Source organism: Lichenostomus cassidix, chromosome 1Aa, assembly GCF_008360975.1.
Source record: "Lichenostomus cassidix isolate B80296 chromosome 1Aa, HeHo_3.0, whole genome shotgun sequence".
Lineage (NCBI taxonomy): Eukaryota > Metazoa > Chordata > Aves > Passeriformes > Meliphagidae > Lichenostomus > Lichenostomus cassidix.
Window position 1 is genome coordinate 21400127 of NC_139480.1, and position 26090 is coordinate 21426216.

The window sequence follows — 26090 nt, forward strand, 5'->3', positions numbered from 1 at the left end:
TTAATACTCCTACTTAATACTCCTAAAGCAGCATTGCTACATTTTCATCACCTTGTTCTCTGCATCCAGCGGGTAGCAGAAAGGTCACATGCACCTGCTGCATGTTCAAGTCCATTGCTTTGTTTGAGGAAATGTCTCGGACTTCAGTGCCCAGCATTCTTCTACTGGATGCCAGTGTAATTATATTTAGAAAACTATTTGAACTAATGGAAGCATTTAGCTCCATCTTTGTTGGTTATTTATTTGTTTACCTTTAAAATGTATTTAAATTTTGTGAATCTGTGATCCTGAGACAGTTGCTGTTCTGGTTGAAATCAACTGCAGACAGAAGCCTGCTGCAATTCAGAGACTTAGAGGAAGTACAAAATACCTAATCTAGTACGGTGGGGTGTGTGTGTGCATGTGTGGGGTGTTGGGTTTTTGGTTTGTTTGGTTTGCGGGGAGGTTATTTGTGTTTTGTTTGGGTTTTTGGGGTTTTTTTGTTTTGTTTTTAGGTTTTTTTTGGTTGGTTGCTTTTTTGGGTTTTGTTTGGTTTTGGTTTTGGTTTTTTTTTTTTTACTTTGTTCATTAACTGAGTAAGCTTTATAGTGAAAGAAGGTAAAGTGGATCTGGAATATATACAAGCTTAAAATGGAAGTCTTAAAAAGTCACAAAATGACACTTCTAAAGGTGGTTTCTGTAAAATGTTCCTGGAGTGCTTGTAATTCACATGTAGGTGCGTGACGAGATCCAGCTGCTACCTGTCAGCCTGATCATGGGTCGGACAGATGGCCTAAGCATGGCACATTAGTGAAAGAAAATGCATTCATGAAGAACAGCTACCAGGGAGGCTGTTTTCATTTAAAATTCAGCACATATTTAGCTAATTAATAGAGCTTCAGCAAGGGACTCATCACATTACAGCCTTCAGAAATTTATTTATTCTGGACCAGAGCAGATATCAGGCTACATTTTGTAGAAATGCTAAGGTTTTGGTTCTTGCATTTGGATTGACAGGCCTGTTTAAACTACAAGTCCCCTTCAATTTGTGCCAAGTTTCAACACATGCAGTGCAAGGTCCAGAAACCAGCTTTTTGCCTTATGTGGAAATTGGTTGAAATTTGTTTGGAGTTCTTAAATAATAAGGAGACGTGGTGTTTTAAAAAACAGGGTTTAAACAGATTTTTCCAGTAGTTAACTGTTCAGATGAATGGTGAATAACTGACTAAATCTCTGTGCATAGAATATGCTGAACTGGAAGGGACCCATATAGGTCATTGAGTCCAGCTTCTGGCCCTGCACAGGGCATCCCCAAGGGTCACACTGTGTCCTGAGAGCATTGTCCAAGCACTTCTTGAACTCTGTCAGGCTGGTGCTGTGACCACTTCCCTGGGGAACTGTACCAGCGCCCAGACACTCTCTGGGTGAAGAAACTTTTTCTAATATCCAACCTAAACCTCCTCTGACACAGCTTCAGGACATTCCCCGGGGTCCTGTCCTGGTTACCACAGAGAAATCAGTGTCAGCCCCTCAACTTCCCCTCATGAGGAAGTTGTAACTGCAGTGAGTTCTCCCCTCAGCTTCCTCCAGGCTGAACAAACTGAGTGACCTCTGCTGCAGCTTTTACCACTTTCCCTCCAGGCCCTTCACCATCTTCATTGCCGTCATTTGGATGCTCTCCAAAAGCTTAAAATCTTCCTTATACTATGTGACCCAAAACTGCACACAGTTATTTGCAGTTCTAGCATAAAAGTCTGTTTTACTCAGAAACTGCTGGTGCTGCTTTCCCTTTTGTGAGTGCTGGGCTTTATAATCAAATTCATCATCTGCAATACAGATCCAGTGAACCTGGGTGGCAACAAGCAAGAGGTTGCTGTAAGCAGAGCTCAATGATTATCAAATTTGCATAACTAATTGACAGCTTTTTAGGAAAGCTGAAAGCTAGAGGCAGGAAAGCTAATGAGTAAAGCAGAGGAAAATTATTGTTACAGCACTCGGCTACCTGGCAAACCTAAGCCACGTTGAAAAATTATCCTTCAGGAGGGCAGATGGGGCAGTCAGGAGGCCTCAGGAATAGCTTTCAGCTGAGTGTGTTGGTGTTGCCCCTCCTTTCATACAGTGGCTGTGCTTCTGCAGCACACTGCCTGACTGCTATGACCATGGCCACAGTAACAATAAATCTTGTTGCTTGTTCTAGTTTTCTTCTCTGACTGCTCCGGTTGTCCTGTTCCTGCATCTGCGTGCCATGCTGGATGGCTGCACTGTTCCCCTGCAGGGGGGTGACAGGCAGAATGCTGACCACATGGGATGCTGCTGGCTGGGCTGTGAGTTCTGTGGCTGGTCGGGGACTGCTTTTATTTGCAAGGCACCCAGTGCTGTTCCCCAGGGCTCTTCTGTCTGCCAACAGCCTCCTGAGCCATGCTTCTGGAAAAGAAACTGGTGAGGACAGTGCCGACTGTTGTATTGATTGACAAACAGGATAACCAGGTGAAGGGAATGAAAGAATATATCCTGCCTTGAAGAAATAATGTGAAAAGCAAGCAGCCTTGCCTGCAAAAACATCTACCTCAAACACCCTCAAATAAAAGTGTTAAGTATGTTAAAAATAGTTCTAATCATATATGTGTTGTGGCCATGATGAAAGCAACAGTGTTAAAGATAAATACAGAAAAATTAGATGGAAGAGAAAGCTCTTCATGCAGTCCGCTGATATATGCTTGAGAGTGGGAGAAACTTGTTTCTTAATTTCTGTTACAAGGAGGGGAAAAGTTAAGGAAAAAATATATTTAGGTGGCTTTGATTGGACATTTCATGTAGCTGGTTGTAAAATACCATCAGATCTTTTTAAGGCTTCTTGCAATGATTTTTCATATAGGACTTCTAAGGAATATCTTTTGGGTCATATAAAAATAGGACTTAAAAAGTAGAATTTCCATGGCAGCATTCTGAAGCTCATCCTGCCTGTTTAGCTGGCCCTGTGCCTTGTGCTGGGAGCATTTCAGTATGTTCTTGAGGGAAATGTTGTGAGGAGGAGGAGGTTTGTTAAGAACTAGCTAAAGTTTAGGCAGCCAGAGGGCTGTATGAAAAAGATGGGCATTACCTAAGCCAGAAAAGAACTAGGTTGATGAAAATTAGAAAAAGATTGTACCAGATTTTTAGAGATAAGCTATAGGAGAAAGCAATAACTCCAAGATAATGCACTGTTTGTAGATGAAATCTTAACATCCTGTTTTAGAAAAAACAGGAAAAAGTCTGTAAAAAACTCCAGTAAATAGGAAAAAGCAATCTAAAGGAATATCAGTTAAGCAGAGCATGTATATTAAAAGCTGAAAATAATTTCCAGTAATCCAAGTGAGTAGTTGTACAAATGGTTCTCATTTGAAGGGGACAGATATCTTCAGATGCAGCATATTTTCAAATGGCAGGAACCAAATTATGATCTGTGTAGAGCAAGTGATAACTCTGCTGAAGGAAGACTACTGAAGAAAGAAAACAGAATCACATAATAGTTGGGGTTGGGAGGGACCTCTGGAGATCATCTAGTCCAAACCTCCTGCCAAGGTAGAGTTCCCTATAGCAGGTGACACAGGAACATGTGCAGGTGGCTCTTGGATGTCTCCAGACAGGCTGGGCAGCCTGTTCCAGTGGTCTGCCATCCTCAATGTGAAGAACTTCTTCCTCACATTAAAGTGAAACTTCTTGTGTTTTAGTTTATGGCCATTGCTTCTCGTCCTGTCACTGGGCATCAGTGAAAAGAATCTGACACTATCCCCTTTGCACCCACCTTTGAGATATTTCTATGCATTAATGAGATCCCCTTCAGTCTTCTCTACACTAAACAAGCCCTGCTCCCTCAGCCTTTCCTCATAAGAGAGATGGTTTAGTCCCCAAATCATCTTTGTGGCCTCCTCTGAACTCTCTCCAGTAGCTCCTTATCTTTCCTGTGCTGAGGAGCCCAGAACTGGACACAGCACTCCAGATGTGGCCTCACTAGGGCCGAGTAGGGGCAGGATCAGCTCCTTCAACCTGCTGGCCACAGTCTTCCCAATGTACCCCTGAATATTAAATTGTAATGATTTTAATGAATTTAATTACTGTCTCTTGCTACATTTGTTCCATTTCCATAAAGAGATATAGCAGAAGTAAAAGAGCCATAGAAAAGGACATTGTGTGTGTGTGTGTGTGTGTGTGTGTGTGTGTGTGTATATAATCTGTATGTTTATGTGTGTATATTTTATATTTATTTATAAACCAGTGTGCAGGTTATAGAGACTCTTCAGCAAGGCTCCTGGAGTAAATGCAACTATCCTCACAGTTTCTGAAGCATAGAAGAATTGCTAAAGTTCCTGAAGCTTAAGAAACTGTTAAGATTCAGTGGCTGGAAGAGGGGAAATGGATGGGGAAAATTAGGAGCAGTTTAATAAAAGTTGATTACTCACAAACTGTAGTTGCAAATGTGATGGAAAAAAGCTACCATATCCTCAAGGAAAGAGAGCCTGCAGTTAAACTGAGTGTAAAACAACTGTAACTGGTAACAATCAGTATAACTGAGAATATATCACATGCAGGAGATTGATAAGAGAAACATTCGTGAGGGAAGAGGAGAAATTCTGTAGTTACCAACATAAAGATGCCCTCTGCCTCTGATTCAACACTTCTTGTAGTTCATGAAAGAAAAATATTAAGAGTGCTATAAATTAAAATGCCAAGGGTGTTCCTCTGCTTTTTTTCTGATACCTATAACTGTTATTAAGCCAGCTTTAGTCTGGCAAAAGGAGACACAGTTTTAGCTATATGTCTTGTTAACACAAGAAAAAGTAGTATGACTAATTAATATGATGGTCACTAACTCTTTGGATAGACCTTCATATGACATGGGTGCTTGGAACCTTTAAGATCAGAATAGCTATGGCCTTGATATATTAGTTAAATATAAGCTAGGTTTCTCTTATCAGACTTCACATATGGTAACTGAGTCAGATTCCTTGCTCAGAAGGTCAAATATTTGTTTTGTAAAGATGTAAACAAGGTCATGTTAAGCTTGTGAGCAGCTTCTGATGCTTGTGAGCAGCTTCTGACTTTAGGAACTATAATAGCAATAGCTTCTCCAGCGCCTTTATCTATTTTCCTGTCTACTCTATTGGCATTTCATCTTCTCCAAGGCTTCTCTCCAGTGATTTGTTCATGCTCATGTTTATGTATTTTGGACTAATTTGTTGCTAGTTAAAACAGATTACCATGCCTAAGAGGAGGAACAAAGAATAAAGACTGCTTCCTCCCAGGTGAATGTTGTAATATCATTAATTCAGAGAGCCAACTTCCCATGTCTGGGCTGTATTAGGAAGACAGAGAAGGTTCCTTGACTGAGGAAAGTCAGTCTCCTTATTGATGGAGAATTCATTCTTTTAGAAAACAGGAGATACAGTTTTCATTCTCCCAACCTCCATCACCTCCCATTGTGAATGAAGTGGCTTCTTGCCTGTGTCTCAGTTAAATTATTTGACCATTTCTCTTCAGGACTGTGAGGCCAGTTAGGTCCTCCAGCTTGATGCTTGACACTGGATCTCTGAAAAGAAGTAAGATCTTTAGCTATCATCCCTTTTGTCTGTGTTTAGACATCTGTGAACCCTGTAATGTTATGCCAAATCCTACAATGTTTTTGGCATGTGGAGGTGCCTAGGCCAGGAATTTCCACTGCATGGTAAATTCCTGCCATCAGAGCCGCAGGGTCTTTCTGAGGTCTGTCCCTGAGTTTCCCCAGCTCTTTGCACTATAAAGGGCTCTATGTCTCTATGCCTCTATGCCACAATTACTTAAATAATTGATGGTTTAAATAAATGGAAAGAGTGAAATGGTTTTTAGGATGTATATCTAAGTGCTTTCAAATATAGTGGTTTGAGAATTCATTTAAGGCGACCTTAGTGAAAACTGCCCATGGCAAGATTTCTCTCCTCCCATCTCGCTGTCCCTGCTGCATAGCCAAGCTGTGAGCCAGGTTTGTCAACTCATAGAGAGATGGAGCAGGTTGTTTCAATTACCCACTTTTTGTTAATTTTCAGCTGGATCAGCTCCTTGATTTATATGACTGATTCATGGAATTGAGATGATCAGCAGATTTGAGTTAGCTGCCAGATAGCCTCTGATCACTTGATGAGGAACTTGGGCAAGAGGTATTGGCTGCCTTTTGGTGGCTGCCAGTCTGAGATTGTTCTAAGCATTTCTGCTCAGAACTAGTGCCTTTTCCTAGCATTTTAATAATTTGCGGGGAAAATTGAATGATTATATTATTTAGGTGACAGAGCTGGTGTTAATGCATGCACACAATAATTCAAATTTAATGAATAAAAGAACTTTTGAGTTTAATGATAATGTGGAAAATAACTGGACAATGCTTTTTCACCTTTTTGCCAGCGTTCTGTATCAGAGGTCTCAAAACTTTGTCCACAGATAGCAATTTTCTTTTTTAATGAAAGATTATGCTGCCCCACTCCAAGCCCTCTCCATACTTTTTCACTTTTAAATATGGATAATCATGATTCTGTGTGATGTGAAAAAGCTGGTGGTATGTGCCTCATGTAATGTGTGGCTCATAATTCTTCTTACATAAAAACACAAAGTGAAGTGCACTCAATTAAGCACCTGCAGGAGTAAAATAGGAAAAGTCAGGAGAGAAGCCACCTTTGTGTGCTTGTGTTATACATCTGTGGTACATTTCTTTCCTACTCCTATTTGCACAAATTAGAAAATGTAACTTTTTTTCCAACACTGGTCCCAGAGTTCTCAACTAGATAAAATGAGAACAACTGAATTACTTGAATAGCCTGATCCCAAATGAAATATCAGAAGATGTTATCTAAAAAGATGAGAAAGTTCCATTGGGTTTTAGATTGATGACATTGATCACTAAGACTGTGTTGAGTCACAGAGACATTGTATCTCTGTGACTGTGGAGTCAGTAGTTCATATTGCTTACGTAGCAGTTAGATAAAGTCTCTAGGGTATTACAGATTATTTTGAAGCTGTCTCCAATCCTTTAGTTTTTTCTTTAAATAATGCTGCAGAATGGAAGCCCAGCCTAGGTTTACTCTAAAACTAAAACCAAAAGCCACTAGAGGAAGTGTAGCATAATATCCAAAAAGTGCTAGCAAATTAGGGTTCCTAAGTTACTTTTGGGCTGGAACTGTGCCATATTTGACAATATATGACAAAACTGCCTTTTTTTCTCACATTATAACTACCTTGGCAGTTAACTTAATGGGCATAATGTTCAGAAGTGGGCTTTGTTCATAAATGGTGTTTCTGATGAAGAAAAGAGTGTGTGGATGGTTCTTCTTACGAAGAAAACTGTGTGTCCAGTTTAATAGCTTTGCTGAGTTTAGTGTTACTTCTGAGTATGTCTGGGTAGCCATGAGAAAGGGCCTAGGCTTTGTTTCAGTGACTCCTGCACCTGGGGTCAGGGGAGACCTCAGATGAGAGGAAGCTGTGTCTTCCTGGATGAAAGATCTTCCAGGAGCATTCCAGCAGGGAGCATACCCAGTCTTACAGGCTACAGAGAGGAATAGGACTAGGAAGCCACTGAAAGCTTTTTGACTAGAAAACAAGCTGTAGAAACCTTGAAGGGCTGATGGACAGGAGATTAAGCTTTGAGTTAAAGGACTGTTTGTCTGGATTACCCAGTGGAACTGAATTCTTGGTATTCAAAGTTTCCTTCTGCTAGATTACTATTTCTTTTTCGAAAATATTTTTTAGATATTGCCTTACAATCTGGAAATACTGGTATTTTCCTATGTGTTCAATTTAGACTGAAGGTGAGACAAAGTTGGTACAGAGTCTTAAATGGCATAGATAAAGGCAGCTGTTAGAAAGGTAGCATCTTGGTTTTAATTAAGTAGAGGGAAGTATTGCTGGAAAGCTAGTATGAATCTTTATTCAAAGTAAAGCTAAAATCTGGTCAAATTTCAGTGTAAATCTGTTTCTATTGCTGGCATTGAGACATAACTGCCTTTTTGGAAGTTTCAATTTAGGGTTTATTCAAATCTAGCAGTGGCTGCTTAGCTTGATGTTGTTTCATTCTTGATGCCAGTTGTTCTTTGCATCCCAAGAGATCAAAGGCTGAGAGTGACACTGAAGTTTTCCTGCCTTTTGACAATGTGTTTATGGACTGCCTCTATGATAGTTTCACTGCCAGTTTCTTTCTCAATGACATTGCAGCTCTAATTGCTTCTGGATTGCACAGCTCAAGCCGAACCTTGCTCTGTCCCTGGAAGCTCCAAGGCTTTTGGTACAATTTAATGCAGACAGATTCCAAATGCAACCTGCCAAAATGTATAATATCTTGAGATGTTTAGCTTGGCTCTGTCAGCATGTGAAGAAGTGCCTGCCAAAACCAATGGGAGGAGGAGAACAAGGGAAGCTCCAGGTACTGTCGAGGCAGCGTTCCTGAATTTGCTGTAGCTTGGATGCATCTTGTAGGTGTGTGCATCTTCCCAGCTGTGCCTGCTCCACGAGCACATGCCCTGGGACGTGGCAGAGCTGCTAAACAGTTTTACTCCAACGTGCTGGGCTTTGTAGTTTGAATCTGACAGTCCTGTAAAAACTCTTTTCTCCTTGACTTGAAAATAGAGTTCGCTTTTTTTGTCTCGTTGGGCAGCTGCATACTGATTTTGTGACTGCAGCAAGTATTAGACTTACCTTCCAACAGGGTGTTTCTTTTTCTAGTTTTGTTCCTTTTCTAAATCTTTACCCTTTACATGTTCAAATTCTCTAGCTTTTTGCATGTTTCATGTTTCATGGGCTCACTTCCTTGTGTGAGGGTGAGATAATCGGAATTATTTCAATGAATGGAGCTATGAATTCTGAAATGACGATACAAATTCTAAATGCACGCTTACTACTTCCAGTGTAGCTGGGTTTTTTCAGTATTTAAATAGTGATCATGATATATATGCAAATTCTAGAGTAAATTAACCTGTCTGTAATAATAAGTATCTTGAAAGGTACAATCATTTGTAGAAGTGACTGTGATGAGGAGGTTTTTCTGGCTGTCATAAAATCTAAGATTAAAATAAAAAGCCTTGAGGGATTATTCTGGACTCTCCAGACCATCAAATTAGAAAATACGTGTTAGAAGATGACAGAAGGCTCTTGGTATGAGTAATGTGTTTCAGAAGTTGGCAGATGAATAGTGCAAATGTTTCCAAATAGCCTGACGCAAAACTGAGTTACTTTTTCATAAAAACTACTTAGATCAGTGTAAGTCTGCTTCTTAGATAAGTAAGTGGGAAGTATGTTTTCAGAATAGTCTGAAAGAAGCTGTAATAAAAATGAAAAATCTTATGCATTAGTGAAATTATGACTAGAAATTGAATAGAATAACAGTACAAAGACTGAAATAAGAATTTGTGGTCAGACTTCGGTATTGCAGTGTTCAAGATTTAGCCTTATGGGTGACAAGGGATGTGTGGTCTTCTCTCTGGGCATTAAAAATGCATTATAATGTTGACTAATAGGCTAGTTACAGTAACCAAATAACTTAAGCTTTTCTTGGTGTAAGTAGAACTGTTTTTACAGCAGGAGGGTGTTGTGTGTTTGCTTATTACATTGGACTTGTAAACCATTTGTATTTCTTGCCAAAGCTCTTGACTGGCTTAGATTGAAAACATTTTGGAATATTGGTATTACCATCATTTGAGAGACAAAGCTAAAAAATAAGCATGTGTTTCTGTACCTTTCTAGTTTATTGAAACCAGTGCTCATAACAGGAGAAAAGAGAAAGAAGTGAGGCCTTGTTAGGGTGAATTTGAAACCAGGCTGGGAAACTGGAGAGGGAGAACTTTTCAACGTCATGGTGGTGTTGGTTTTTCATTCTTTTTCCGTCCTCAGTTTTCCACACTGTACTTGTTGCTGGGAGCTGTGAAGCAAAAAAGTTCAGGGCTTTGGGGGTTTTTTTGGAGGGGCCCTCAATTATAAGAGCTTTGTGAAATTTTTTTACTGCTTCTATGTGTAACTGTCCAACAACTCTGCAGGATCTTGAATTACCCTGGATAGGTAGCAGTTGTTCCTGTAAAAGGTAGAGGCAATAGCTAGCTGCTGTGGCTGTAGATAGTGGCTGTAGAGAAGTTGCTGTTCACTTGTTATGTTTTAAGTTGTTTCATCGGTTAAATCTTTGCCATAGAATATACTGCTATGGAAAATAGCTGATCAGTGTATAGAATAAATAAATAAGAAATTGAAGGTGTTTATGACTTGAGATGATATATTGAAAAGTAATCTTTAAAATGGTCTAGAGAATATTAAGTGTAATGAATTAATAGTTTCTAAAACTTAAGTACTCTAAAGAGAGAGCAAACTATGACTAAGAAGTCTCAAAGTTACCATTAAAGCTATTTGGACCTTGACATATAATTGGAATGCACAAAAATAGTCCAACTTGTAAAAGTTTGCATTCTGCATGCTAAAATCTAGAGGGATTAAACTGCAGACCAACTGTTCATTAATCTTCCCATTGAAACATTGCTGTCTGAAGTGCAGCCAGCTGGGTGATTATTAAATCTAAGGAAGGATTTAAGATTTAGAATACATTTTGAAGTTTTTTTGTGTGTTATAACTTTCCTGCTGGCACCATTAATTGATCACCCTTGTGAAAAATTTATCAAGGAAAATGTGTTGTTGTTTTTTGACACACACACATACAAAGATTACACTTAATAAAAGGGGAGACAGGGAATGTGTTTATGATAAAGGCTGACTTTTTTAGAAGGTTGAATTTGAATAAAAATATTTGCAACACTACAGTTAGCAGCTAAATACTACATGCCAATGGCTTGGTGTCTGCCAGCCCTGAATATCCTTTATAACGTTCTGGAATAAGAATGCATTCTAATGAGTCATGAGATGGTATTGCTGTTGAGAAATGTCCACCCAGAAAATAATGTATTTTAGGTGCAAAGACATAACAAACAGTTCCCCAAGCACTCCCATTTTCATGATACATTTTCCCTGCCTGCATTTGTACTCATATTCCATTGTTCTTATCTTCCTCTTAAACCAGAAACATTTTGAAGTACAGATTGTTTTTTGGGAGAAACAAGGCAGCAATTTTTGTAACACCAAATACATTCTCATCACAAAACTAGTATTATCTATCACATCAGCTTGCAACTAAATTCAGCTGTGTTGTTCTGTCCTGTTTCTCCCCAAATGATTCAAAGTCTTCTGTTGTGACAATTTAGAACTTCTGGAGGGCACCCGTGCCTTAGGATGTTTTGTAAAACAGTCTGGGCAAAGAACCTTTGCAAGCTTCTCTGTCCTCATGGTAGCAAGAGAGTTTCCTCTAGGGAGTGCTTCAAAGCAGAGCCTGCATTAGGAGCTCTGGAATGTCCTCTGGATGGCTGTACCCTTGCCCAGCATATGGAAAGGGGTCTAAAATGGGTGAATTGCATAACTAAACATGGATTGTAGGACGGTTTCTACTCCTTTAGTCTTCTGGTTTACATCTCTTTATTTACTTAGCTCCAGTCATGCAGCTCTAGATACCTACAGCAGTTGCTGCCTTCTCCTGTTTAGCCTTTTTGTTCTTACTTCCTTTATCTAAGTGATAATGGAATTATTTTTTAAACAGCTGTAGCAAACTATCCTAGCAGCTGTTGGGAGATGACTGGTGCAAGCAGCCTTTTCTGTTTGGCTTTGGAGAAAGATGCCATGTTGATGGACAGGACATTGTCAGTAATCATTCAAAGGCTTGAGAGGGTCTACTCTTGTCTTTGTTTCCCAGTGACTACCCAAGTTTTGCAATACTAGTGATATATCCATTTTTTCCAGTTTCCTTTGGACACAGAGTGAAGTCAGTGCTTTAACCTTTCCCCCCACCCAACAGTGCCCTTTCTACTCCACCAAAAAAATAAGCCACGAAAACAAATTAGTACAGGGAAAGAAATTGGCAGGTTATTTGCTTAAGTTGTCAGTTTGCTGGCACTTTTTCAGTTGCTAAAACAGAGACAGAAAAAAAATAATGTTATGAGATGGCATTTCAGGTGGCTTCAGCCCAATTCATGTCCTTTTTGAGCATTCAGCTGCAGAGGCAGAATATATAAATTGGAAATGAAAAGTATCAGTAAATGATCAGTAAAAAAATGCGTGTTCTGAAACAGAGTCCTCACTTTGCACGAAAGTATTTAGGGTGGTAGTGGGCAATAGGGACTGAAAAGATCTCAGCAGGCCTGGTCTGACTATAGAGTACCTGGTACTATGTTTAAAAATAGAGATATAGTAGCATGGTCATTCAAACTAAAAGCTATTAATCTATACTTAGGTGAAAATGGTTAATGCAGAAGAACATTAATGGTGATAGGGAAGTGAAATAACCAATTCTTTTCTTCTCTGACAAAATGAACCCAGTGCAATACCTATGATGAAAACTGTCACTTACATAACTTCTACTTTCAGTCAAGTGGAATAAAAACTAGAACCGCAAGTGACTCCAGAGGAAAATTTAGAGAAGTAAAGGACTATTTTCTTTTCCTTATTGTACATGCCCATTTACTTCAGTTTTTCTCAAAGTTATTGGAAGAAATTGGATTTTATATTTAGTAAGATTGTATCCTAAGAGGTAGCACTATCATAAGACATAAAGTGCTGGGGCTTGTTACATTTTGTAGAGCACTAAGTAAACCAAAAAGTCAGAGCATTGAGGAGTTTTTTAGCAAGGCAAATGAAAATGTGAGTTATTGATTTTAAGCAGGTTTGTGTTTTTCTTAAGCTTGCAGGTAACAGAGGTAGTTATGCGTAAACCAGTCATCATCTGCTGATTGTGAAAGAGATAAATATGCTAAGTAAATGTTTTTTTTCTAATCCTTTTAGCAAGACTGTTTGCTACTCATTATTTCTATGTAAATGTTTCCTTTTTGAAGTCTCTTTATTTCAGTCTTTGGTTTCTTCTTTCTGCCTTTCTTTTTTTTGTTTTTTTGGTCTCCTTCTGCTGTCGTTCACCTTCTTTCCTTGTAGTCAGGGTTGCACATCTTCCTTACGGAATTTGCTGGAAAATAGTAGTGATGTGAGAGAAAGCCTTTTCACAGTGACATCACCAAGGCATTCTGTGTTATACGCTCAATTTAACAGCCTTTTTCAGGCTTGTGCTGTCTAAAATAGACCCTTTGAAATTTTCATCACCTGAAACTTTCCATTGGCCTCCAAAGGGAGGAGTTCTGGTCAGACAAGATCACCATACTGGAGAGCAAGCTGTTAGCTCTCTTATAAATAGGAAAGGAACTCTAGAGGCAATGTGCTGATCAGCTCCTAATGCTTTCATTAAACTTCTCTTTACTAATGAAGAAAATGCCCTTTGACAAAAAGAGGCTTTGTAAATTACTTCTTTGTCAGGTAGATGGTGATAGATATAACTAAGGACAGTGAGCATGTTGAAACCTCCCACAGTGGAGGAAGAAATTTCTTATGTGCTCAAGAGAAACCTCTGCTTTGTATTTCCCTGCTGAAACAGTTTCGTGTCTGCTTTAATTGCCAGTTCTTGAATAAATTGGGAAAATAGCATAAGAATAGGTTGCTGGTAACTTGTCTGGCTTGGTGACAAGACAATCCCTGCATTTAGTTTGTGAGCAAACAAATGTGTTCTTCAAAGCATAAAACTCTTCTCCCTCCCTTTGGGATCATGTGTTGCTCAGTATAAAATATACTTCTCCTTGTGCTTATGGTCTGTACAGTCAAGACATTAAAAAGATGTTGAAAACATCCCCTGTCTAGCACAGAATTGGGTTTTTCTTGCTATGATGGTAACTAATATCTTCCCCAGGGCAGGATGACAGCTGAAGTACCATTTCTGCTGTGGAACTATCGTACTTCATGATTTACTCTAGATCCACTGTGTGTGGTCTGTTCTTTCTCCTATATCTAAAGGTCTTCAGCAATATCTACAGGGATAATACAGCTTTTTTATCAGGAGAGAGCTAGTGGATAGAAAAGCCTAGGCCTGTATGGCAGGCTCAATCTGCAGTGACATATACATTGTTTCCACAATTAAATAGGAATGATGAGTTGACCATGTAGGTGTGATTTCAGACCTCATGGCATTGCCTACGGCATTCATACAGTATTCTAGCCAGGAGAAAAGCAATATGCAGAGGGAGCAGTGTTTTCTCCCAAGCATCACATCAGATTTTCCATACCATTACTGGACAAAGAATTGTAAAGATTTCTTTTAACAGCTGACTGCTTCTTGTGTTTCAACAAACCAAGCATCACAACATTTGGAAATACGCAGGTCTATTTCTGCTGTTGTTTTACCTATTTATCAGCTAATTTCTCCCTGGCATAGACAACTGGAAGATGAAAAGTCATTTTGGTAATTGCTTGCTTGTATTTACCCTCATGCAGGGTCTAGCATGAGCGTTCTCAGGCATCATCTTTGAGGAAGAAGATTTGCAGCTGCCAGAGTTGAATATGTGGCTGTGGATCAGCCTGCAGAGATCTAAAATTATGTGCAAATTCATTGCCTGTGTGAGCAAAGTCACTCAGGAGGGAATACATCCAGTTGATATTTGGAGAATAACTTCTCCAGAATCCTGCTTTGCCTGAGGGCCAGTATCATGATGCACAAATTCCCTCAACATGCTACAGCCAGCCAGTGAACAGTGGGGCTCAGTCAAAGGGGAAACTGTACCGTTAAAGTGAAGATCACAGTGCCTGCTCCAAGTGCAGGTATAACAAAAGAATTCTACACCAATGCTCATGTAGACAACAACATCTATCCATAACTTTCTATGTCTCACTAAGGTGCAAAAACTATTGTTGCTGTTGTCAGCCTTGAAAGGAGGATAAATATGTTTGTTCCAAAAGCGTATCTGGTTAACTTTAATAAATGAATCTGGGAGAAAACACTGCTTCTGATTGAAATAGTTCTGTGGATTTTTTATGGTGATTGTCACTATACCTCTGTTTGTTCTTATGCCCAAGGCACAAACATTACAGTACATGACTCTGTGAAATGTGTAGCCATCAGGAACAGAAATTTGAGTAGATGTTGGCAATTGCTTGTGCTTTTTGAGAAAGCTGGCAAAGAACAAATCTCAGTGCACAGTGTTGTGTAGTACGCTTAAAAGCATGTAACCCTGGAGCAGTACCACACATTTTAATTTGCAAGAGTTTGAGTTTTGGTGGGTTTTTTTACAGATTGTTGGTTGCTAAGATGCAGTAAACATCCAGTGTGCAGCTGTAGTGCCCAAAAAAGCTGAAGAAAGGGAAGTAAATCACCTAGAGATTACAACTTGTGGTGGGTTCTGAACATTAATCCTGATAGGAGGAAATCATAGCTTACTATGCTCAGGAAGGGTAGTAGATATATTTTTTAAAAAATAAGGTAAAATATTACATGATTATACCTCTTTGGATAATTATGGTTTATTTATTTAATTTTTATTTCCTTTTTTCACCTTAATGTAATGTGATGCTTTAAAGAGGTTTTAAAAACAAGCAAAAAAACCTGACCTCACTGTTAGCGAAAATTTAGATGCTTTTATTTCAGATTTCTCCTCCCCCCCAAATTAGGAAAAACTGTATTCTGTAGTATACCTCTAGGAGAAGTAACCTTTCATTAATGAAATTATGATGGAAGTTAGGAAATAGAGAAATCAGAGTTTATTAGTATTATTTCTTAAAACATCAGTATCTTTTGCTTTTACCTGAAGATGAGGACTCTGTTCTGAAGATTTTCGTAGGTTTAATAAAAGGACCCTTTAACTCTGATAATTTCATTTAAAAAAATCAAAATAGTGCATGGAGGATATTTCTAGACTATGAAAGAGAGCAAGGGAGGAATAAGACCTGCAAGCATTGCTTAATTTTTTTTTTTTCTAAAAATGTGAAAGTGCTTCTGATTCCAAAATACTGAGCAAATCTCACTAACTAGCTGAATTTCCACTCATGTTCACCAGCCAAGAGTTATTAGAAGTAGCTATTAAAATGCATTGATAACTATTAATGTCTTGTTTGATATAAATGCTATTTCAATAGCCAATGCAGTAATTTTATTCAAGTAGCATAAAAATAATTAATATTGCTCTTGGATGGATGATGCTGCTACATTAGCTATTTATTTTTGACCCAAAATGATCTTGTTCTTGTAATATGCTTAGCTGAACTAATCTGAACATCAACTTAATAATTTTTTAGTGTTTTTTTCTTTCTTTCAAGACTATTGTAAATGCAGTGAGAACATCAGCTCTGAAACAATGTTTTTTTCTGCAGCTCCAAGGTATAGCAGCAAACAGTGCTGATCATAATATATGCTCATTGCTACTAGGAGTAAGCCTTTGTTCTTAAAATGCATAGCTGTGGAAGCTTTTCTCCAAACTGTCAGAAGTTTTTGCATGTTCATCAAACTAGCCCCAGCTCTTGGAGTGCTGCATTGTGTGGTTTCAGTCTGAAGAAGTACTACTGAGGGGTGTGTGTGCTGGTCCCAGAGAACATTGCTCTCATCATGACTGAAATGGGAATATTTTTGTTCCTGTGGAACAGGAAGGACTTCAAGTTGGTGAGATATTGACAGTGACAAGAGTTGCTAATGAGCAAGGAGAGTAGGAGATGCTTTGAAGAGCTGCTGCAGTAGCTGCAAAGGGGCTATTTAATATTACACAGTAAATATCCTATGCTTTGTTTTGTCTCAAGTAATGCTTATAGCACAGCGTGATGATGCATGTCATATACAATTTTTAAATAGGAAACTTATTTCAATTCTTTTTAGTTTGCAGGAAGAGAATTATTGTCTTTTGTAGAAATTTTAGAGCTCAATTTAGCCCTGAAAATTGCTGTCTTTTATACAAAATTATTCTGTATGTCATAAACTCAAGAGTTCTGGTAATCGTACAAAGCACAGCAGGAGCTTGAGTACAGAACACATCAGAAAAGTATATCAGAAACCTGAAAAGCATTCACAGACTTGAATATTCCTTGGACTTCCATCAAAGTCCTTTTTGCCCCTGTTCAGTCTTTATCAAAGACATACTTCTGTTAATTTTTATTTTTTAATTTTAATTGACAATTAGACATTGACAATGTCATAGTTGCCATTCATCTTCATATAGTTCCAGCTTTGCCTCTGGTAAGCTTAAAGGAAAAGAAAATTCCTTTAAAACAAGAACAATTCCTTAAGAACAAAATATTGCTCTCCATAGGTGTATATCTGTGTCTGATTGATAGGGTTCATCTGAAAAAGATCTCCAAACAGAAATATCTTTAAGCCTTGTTTGACAGTCTTTTTTCTAAGTTATATGAAAAATTTCCATTTTAACATTAGTGTGTTTTAAGGATGCTCCAAGGGTCAGTTGCACTATGCTGGCCAGAATAAACACATTGGAGATCTAGGCAGTCACTCTCTGGTTCATCAGTCATTGTGCAGGTGTAGGAGGGCAGTGTTTGGCCCTTGGTGTCAGCCCCTGGTGGAGTCTTTGGGAGAATGTAACCATTAAAGAACGTGTTTGGATTGGTGGTGCTAGCCCAGTGGCCACACTATAGTGCTTGCAAGCTTCAGGAGGCCAACATGAACATGCCATTTTGTGAAAGGACCTGCAAAGTTACAATTAGAAGGAGATCATGTATTTTCACAGGTAAAATAATGTGCGGCATCGGTTGGAGCAGTTGATGCAATCACTTATGAGTGCTCAAGTGGAGGCAATGAAGCATTTCCTATGGTCTCCGTCAGTGCAGAGATTCTGTTTCAGCTGTGGTTGGTAGTCTGGAAGAAAAGATTGGTTTATGCTTAATTCAGAATGGCATACAAGTAATCATAGTAATAGAAGGAGGAAAGTATCAGAACTCTTGCGTAACCTATTATTTATAGACCCTCTCTTCGAGTAAAGGCTGTGATTTTTATTCCACCTTGTCATGAATGGGTGATTTAGATTTCTTAAAGAAGCCTTGCGAAAGGTATTAGCAACAGTGTTTTTAATATGATGTTGTGAAAGTGCGATTTTGCAAAGTTCAACATCAACCTTCACTCTGTTACTAAGTGGCACAATCACTCAAGCAGTGAATCAAAACTACAAAGGCACGAGTAAAGCTACCAAGGCACAAGTCAAAGTTATCATACTAAAAGGTTATGCTTGATATCAGTTGCTTACCAAAGATCTGCCACTGGTAAAAGGTCTCAGCCTTGAGAGGCTCCAGGAAAGATCACTGCTGTGCAGCCAGGCTGTTTAACTGGGAGAGCTCAAAGGAAACTCACTTAATCTGTCATATACATGGAACACAGTGGTTGGCTTTTAGTGAAATTACATGCAATGGGAGAGCTATACATGCGATTTCTTGTACCCACAGCCTTCTTTGTTCCTTGATAAATGGGTCTTGGAAAAGCCAACACTATTCAGATGTAAATTGCCTGATCAGTGGTCCAAGGTCATGTGCACCAGTGCTTACTTGGGTCACTCTGCCCCTTTGTGGGTTTTCAGATGGGAACTAGAAGAGTTCTTGGCACACCTATTTCTGTCCTGGAACATGCATGGAACCTAAGAGTTTGTTAACAGAGCATTCCTTTTTTTAGTGTTTGACAATTTGTTAGCAATGGGTAACATGCAGAGTTGATGTTGATATGTGGATACAATAAACTAGTAATGGTACTAAAAGTTCAAATGCTGCCTTACAACAGTGTCAATCCAGATGTCTTTGAGGAAGTCTAGAAAACGTCAGTAGTAACAGGAAATGCCTCATTAAAAACTTTGAGACTCGTCAAATTATTTCTAAATGATGTGAGGATTTCCAAAAGACTGTGGCTGATCTGCCAAATCTAGTTCCATGTAGAGTTAGGTTTCTTTGTCCCCACAATAAATTCTTCTGATATTTTGTATTTTACATTCAAACCTCTTAATATTTTTCCTTTCCAGTTCCCCCCCTAGTATTGAGAGACTGGAGATAACATTTTAACATTGTAAGTTTTTGAATGATTATTTCATTAGAACTAAGTCTAATGATCAATTGAAATAGAGGAATAAAGGGAGGAACAACCAGAGATTTACTAAATGTACTTAGTATTTTGTTTAAAAGATAAATATCAACAGAAATATTTTCCCTCGTGGGTATGATCGTGCTGCTCATATAATCCATATTGGAGATAAAATGGTGGACTACCTTAAGAATATTGCAAAATCTTATATATTTCAACCACCAGTTCTGTAAAACATGTAGGTGTCCCAGGATTCTAAACAGGTACTCTGACAGTAGGGCTGTCTGAAATAATGGTGGAAACAATAACTCCATTGGCATGAAACAGCTGGCATACCATTCTCCATGTAGTACTGATTCCTATAAGCTACTGTTTAGATTTTTTTAAATTAGTCATAAAATGGCTCAGAAAGGCTTTGAAACCAAGATGAATCTCAAGAATTTTAACTGAAGCAAAGGATTTTGTATTCAACATGGAATGTACCATATGTCTTTGAGGAACAGGATTAACAAGACATTTAATAGATTTTTAATGCATTTTAGTATTTTAAATTTGAGACACATATGGTTCATTCCTAATAGAATTTCTATTCACTTATGGTTTTCTGTTGCAAACGAAGTCTTGAAAATGAAATGGTTTTGATAAAATGTTATTATTGCTTTTTAATTATTGCAATTTAATTATTGCATTTAATCTTAAATGCAAGTAGTTAATTTTAAAGATGATGTTACATTTTTTTCCCTTCAGGAAAAGAAATGGAAAATTTTCACTCAAATAGGAGTGGAACAATAAGAGCTTTAAGTCCAATGGATTCCTTTGCAGAGCAAGCCATTTTTTTCATAGTCTGTTATTCACACCTTAGGTTTATATCTTGAGTAATTTCCTTCTATATTCACTGTATCTTGCAAAAGAACTACCTTGGAATAATTTTTGAAAACTTAATAAAAATACAGTTTGTGATCCAAAACACATCAGAAGGGAACATTTTAGGGTCAAGGGTGTGTGCAGACTGTATTTTGTATTTGCATATACCTGTTGCTTGGTCTACCATGAACATGCTATTATTTTGTCAATGTTACGTGCACCAAGCATTAAAATAGGGCTTGCCTTCATGGTTGAGTGCTTAAAAAAAGTAATGTTTCTTTCCTGCAGTCTCTTGGAAACTCAACTTCAGAATCACAAATAAATTTTGAATTAGTATGGTTCATAAATCAAAAAAGCTCTAGCAGCTTTTCAGCCCTTTCATTCAGGATTAATCATTTGGAATAATAAGACTGAAAGAAGATAATGAAATGTGAATGATATGCTGATGTTCTTACAATGTGTATTTTGCAGGTTTAGGGTTGTTTTTTTGGTCTTTTTTAAAGAAGACTGATCCAGTTATATTAGCAAAATTTCAAGTCATGTCATCTTGCATGAATATGAGATTTTGGGTGGGAACAGTCTATAAATATTCTTAATTTCTCACTGTCTTCTGCATCTGCTTTCTCTCATTGCATATGCAAACTAATGTGATGGAAGATTAAATATTGTTTATGAACAGTACAAAGTAGCTGAAATGAGTTTGAAGTCATCTTTTTTAGCAGTGAAGCTGTTGGAGGAATGAATCATTTGTAATTGCAGGCTGTTAAAACAAGGAAAGATTTAATATCCTTGTACCTGTTTGTGTTGATAAGTTTTATTGCTGAATGGAATTTCTGACTATTATTTGTTTTGAAATGAGATTCAATATTTGTGTAGCCTTTTGAAGAAATTAATATAAGCATGAATTGCCAGTAACTATGTTGAAAAATGTATTTTGCAAGTAACTGCATTTTAAAATATATTCCAGGAAAACATGCATTGACAATCACTAAAACTTTTAGAATTAATTTTTCTTGATCTTTTGGCATCTGTGTACTCCTCCATGCTCAGCTTTTTAGCTCCTCTCCTACTCCACTTTTCTGTGTTTTACTAGTGAAGCACAGTAATATTTTAGGTTGTTAGGTGCATCATCTTCTAATGCGAGACTGTGCCTGGAGTCAGAGCTCTACTGTTCTATCATCTCCATTAATTGTGATTTCATAGCGCTTGATGACTATAATGACTGTTTAAAAATGCATGTTTAATTCCCAGTTCATTAATCTGATTGAAAAGAGCAGACAGTCAGAAAGGTGATGGATCTGTTTCGACTTTGTTTATGTTGGTTTTTTGATTTTACACAGAGAATCCCATATTGTGTCTCCAGTGTTGTATCTACAGTAGTAGAAACAGCTCTGTGCTATCTTTTAAATTGTTAATATTGATTGTAGTGTTTCTTTAGGTATTTGGGGGGTTTTTTGCTTTTTTTTTTTCTCCTGGATTTCTGTCTCATTGTAGGTAAATTTTAAATTAGCTGCTGTTAATTCAAAGCTCATTCTAGTCTAGCTATTGTAAATTTATGCATAAATACTTGTAAAACTACTTAGTTTAAGTACTTACTCAGTGCAGAAATTTAGTTTCAACATGTTAACTTGTTTATTTATGAAAAACACAGCAAAATTGTCCTGTATAACTTTCATATAAAGCTGTCTTGCATAGAAGCAAAATACGAGCTTGTATTCCCTTATGCAGGGATTGTTTTCTATTTGTGTCCATACCTAACTTTTCCTGTTTCTTTTTTTTTTCTCTTCTTTCACTTTAAAAGGTATTTCTCAAGAGTGACCGGGTTGCAAGAATGGTCCACAGTGGAGGATGTTCTGCAAGTGACTTTAGAGATGTTTTTAAGAAAAACATAGAAAAGAGAGTCCGAAGTTTGCCGGAAATTGATGGATTAAGCAAAGAGACAGTGTTAAGTTCTTGGCTAGCCAAATACGATGCCATATATAGGGGAGAAGAGGACTTTTGCAAACAGCCAAATAGAATGGCCTTAAGTGCTGTATCAGAGCTGATTCTGAGCAAGGAACAGCTTTATGAAATGTTTCAGCAGATTCTAGGGATCAAAAAATTGGAACACCAGCTGATTTATAACGCCTGCCAAGTAAGTATTGGTGTTACTCAGTTTTTTTGTGTCCAGAATATCTCCCTGCTTCCAGCAGGTCAAGTGCTTCCTTCCTGTGTGTAGAATCCTTCAATTTTAGGTACATCTCCACAGTCCAAGGAGATGAGACTGCTCAGAAAGGAATCTTTGCATGATATGCTGTTGAGCACTTGGTAAAAGGGTATGCAGAGTACATGGTGCTTATGCTATAGGGATCTCCTTTTGCAGTGTCACAGGTCACATGATTTGAGTGATTCTGAGGAATGTTCTATGGTCTGTGCATCTGCATACCCTCTGAAAAATTACATATGCATGCACATACATTTCTGAGCATCTGTGTCCATCTTTAAAAGAAATTTGCTGCTGTAAGTAGGGGACAGGTGATTCAGGATCCTGTTGGACATCCAGTGTCTCGAAGGCTTGCTTGTCAGAACTAAATGTGCTTCATTTCAAACATCCTCTGCAAAGCTAATTTTCACATTTCTACATTGTTTTGTTGGGTAAGTGATGTTTCCTGTAAATTACTGAGGCCAAGACAGTCTATTCAACAATCATATTTAGATTTCTTAGTATAATCTCTTGCTAATCAGTACCATAATTGGTATGTAAAAATATTTTATTTACCAGTCTTCATAGTGATGGAAGTGTAAATTAGCAGCTACTTAAGGAGGAAAAACCTGACGATAAAGGGGTTTTTTGCAAGTCTCACAACCAACCAATGTGGATGAAACATTTCAATTGAGATCACATAGCTTCTTGCACTGTCTATAAAATAGTGAACCAGATTACAGCTGAACTGTTTTTTCATATATTATGCTGAAGGCTGGTTTGTACTTATCGGCCATCTTAATACAGGAACAGATTATATGGATTGGTGTGGCATGAAATCATGTAACTGTTACACGATCAAACTATGTGCAGTGTTTAAAACTTCTCAGTATCATAGACAAATTTCCATAATGAGAAAGTGTAATACTCTGTGCTGCATCAAATTATGAGCAGCGTTTTGAATTAAAAGAAATAGAAAGTATTCCTTTTTTTTCTCCTGATTTTCCCCTCTTTTTGCCTCTAAATTCACATACATGTAAATCATTAAGTCAGCCTCTGGGATATGCAGGTTGGTAATAAGGTGAAGCAGCATCGAAACCTGGGGGGATAATCCTGCTTATTTTGGAGAGGGTTTTATATACAATAGAGCATAAGAGGCATGGGATAGTTCAGTTTGGTAAGTCCTCAGGAGATCATTCAGCCCAGCTTCCTGCTCAAAGCAGGGTCAGCTGTGAGGACAGACTAGGTTACTGAGGGCTTTACCAGGCAGGTCTTAAAACTTCTAAGAATGGAGACAGACTGTGGAAGCTTTCTGGGCATCCTATTCCAATTCCTGAAAACATGAAAAAACGCTATTTTTTGCCAAGCAGATAACTTATTACTTACAGTAGAAACTCTATATGGATTTCTCTCTCTTCTGGTGTCTGTTGATTGCTAAGTCTTGCTTTGTTCATCACTGTGGGTGGTCAAAATCTGTTTTGTTTTGTCTGCATTGGGCTAGACGAACACAAAAAAGTGTGACTTGCAGAACTTTGAACAATTGAAAAAGAAATTAGTTCCCTTAGTCTAGAAGTGATTTTGATGACACATCCACTTGGTTATTGTATCTGTATACTCAAAGGCTTCTTTATTTTGCTTCATATCTGTGTAAAAGTTGACGGAACAAAACAGTTTGACAAATATAAAAAATTTTGTGTCTTAAATTCTTGGTCCATAACCTATGGAGAGACTGAAACATCCCAGTGGCTCATTTTTGTCTTCTAACATGGTAGAATCATGAGCATGGAATGGATTTCTTTTCTTGTTTTTAAATTGCAAATTAAAGAGAAAATAATCTTGTTGTGGGCAAGAATGGAGAAAGATTGACCACCCTGATGTGTGAAAAGATGACTCAATGGGATTAAGAGAAGGCACTTCTCTTGCTCTTCCTGTTTTTGAGCACTGAAGACTGTAAAATCTCCCATGCAGGTCTCCAAAGCACACAGTGTTTACCCCAGATTCATGTAAGTATTGGAGGATGGGAAGAAATGGAAATTTGGTTCTTTGGGAGCAGGTACATGAGCAACTATGTACCTCAAGCTGGAAAGAATGGAGAGGGAAAGGCTTCAGGGCTATACCCTTGTTTGGGGTTCTAGCTTTCTGCAGATTTTAGTTTTCTGAGGCAAGGAGGAGGTTACTTTGCTAAAGCAAAAACTTTCATTATGTGTTCCAACAGAGTTGCTACCAACAACAATTTTCATATCCTGTTCCTGTGGGTCCAGTCAAGCACTTAATAGACCAAAGGTATGAGGAGAAGTCTGGTGCAAAGAAAAGAACAATCATACCTAGCTCTGCCAAGAAGTGCAGTGCAGACAGCAGCCAGTCTCTGATAATGTGATACCTTTTCTCCTTTGGTGAAATCCCTTATTTCTCGTTATAGTTTTAATAATATTTTAATTTAGGCAGTATCTTATTCCTTTCTATTGACAGTGTATTTATAGAAGATGAGATGAAGTTAAACTTGGATTTCAGTCAGGACCAGAAGTTTTCATTCTGCCCTAGAAGCCTCTATCTGTCTTTGTATGGAAATGCTCACTTTCATTTCCCGTTGCTGCTGCTGTTTAGAATACTAGAGACTTGAAGATAATGATAATCAATAATGTCTGGGAGCAGTGAGATAAGTCCAAGTCTAAACAGATGTTAAAATTGTATTTTTGATAGAGGTTTTGATTAGTTTGGCTTCTAGCCTGTGCTTCTAGCAGAGAATGAGATATATGAAATTCTGTATATTTTCCAGCTCTGAGAAACAGCTGCCCTTAGCAGCAAATCTGTACAGTTATAATTTGTGCAGAAAACTCTGTCTTTTCTTCCCCCCGCCTTTTTTTTTTTGTACCTTCCAGTCCTCTGGAAATAGGAAAGAGAAAAGTGTCTTACAATGTTGATGATAAGAGTAAATTATCCTGCTCCTACAGGGTTGCTAAGCAGACAAAGGTGCTCTGTATAACAGTAGGAAGTATTGTCTGCCAGCCTCCTCCTCATGATTTTCTCAGCATTTAGAAACTTTTTATTGGATTTCAGCAGCTTCTGCTCCCTAGCCTATTGTAAATGGAGCATTCCCTTCAACTCTTAGACCACTGGTGTTTTGGTATCTCAGCCCTACAGACAGCTCTGCTGGGGTGTGAGTTCCTGCAGGTCCAGTCTGGTTGCCAGGCTCCATCCTTCCTGTGATAGCAGTGACAAACAGTGTTCATTCAACCAGCAGAATAATTTAATCAAAAATAAAGTGAATAACAATAGACCAACTCTCTGACACTGTCAAACGTAGTCCACATAGCTGTGAGAATTCTATGCATTTTTCTTTGAAGAATAACATTTTTCACAATCTTTTAACATACGCTAAACGCCTAAGCTTGTGCTTGGGTATTGAACACTAAAAAGATGTTCACATTAGGATGTTGAAGACCTCTGTGATTTTGTTTTCAGCTTCACAATTCAGAGAAAGTCCAGCAACTGCTGCCAACCACCCACCCACATCTCTTTGTGATTAAAAGGTTCACTTTTGTAAATGTTAAGACTTTCACCTGATTTTTATTTACACTGTGCTGCCTCAAGCAGTGTTTTATGATAAAGAAATGATTGCCAGTTAGCTGGGACTTAATGAGCTCCTTGACTTGCATTTCAGATGCCTGACCAAACTGTTACAATTTCTTTGATTTATAGAGATCAAACGTGATACATTTTTTCCTTCTTCTTCTTTTTTTTAATTATTCACTGATGTAAAAGATAACTTTGCAGTAAGTCAAACTGAAAGTCAAACTCAAACTGATTTGTGGTCATACACTATTACTACACCACTTCATCAGTACCAGAATTTCTTCAGCAGGTAAATCGTAACTCTACTCAGGAGTTAATTTTATTTTGAAAGTGCCTTTATAAGATTGGCAGTTTTGGCTGATCTAAACCCCCTTCTTGGGTGCCCAAAGGAGAGAGCAGTACTTTTCATAATGAAAGAATTTTTGCAAGTCACATTCTGGTTTTTAACAAGTAATAAATAATTTTTAGTATAATGTAACAGTTTTAAAGAAGAATAAGTTGCTAAGTGTTTTAGTCTTGACATTTTTGGGAATCAACCACAAACGAATT

General features: G+C 38.0%; 1 protein-coding gene across 7 annotated transcripts in view; it reads left to right on the forward strand.

The window, feature by feature from the left end:
- The window catches only part of CADPS2 (calcium dependent secretion activator 2), a 285481-nt gene that overhangs the window by 71046 nt on the left and 188345 nt on the right, over positions 1 to 26090 (forward strand). For all 7 annotated transcript variants that reach the window (XM_085042221.1, XM_085042198.1, XM_085042176.1 and 4 more), the window contains exon 3: positions 21588 to 21920. In XM_085042221.1, coding sequence (XP_084898347.1) covers positions 21588 to 21920 — 333 coding nt within the window. The remainder of the gene's footprint in view (positions 1 to 21587; positions 21921 to 26090) is intronic.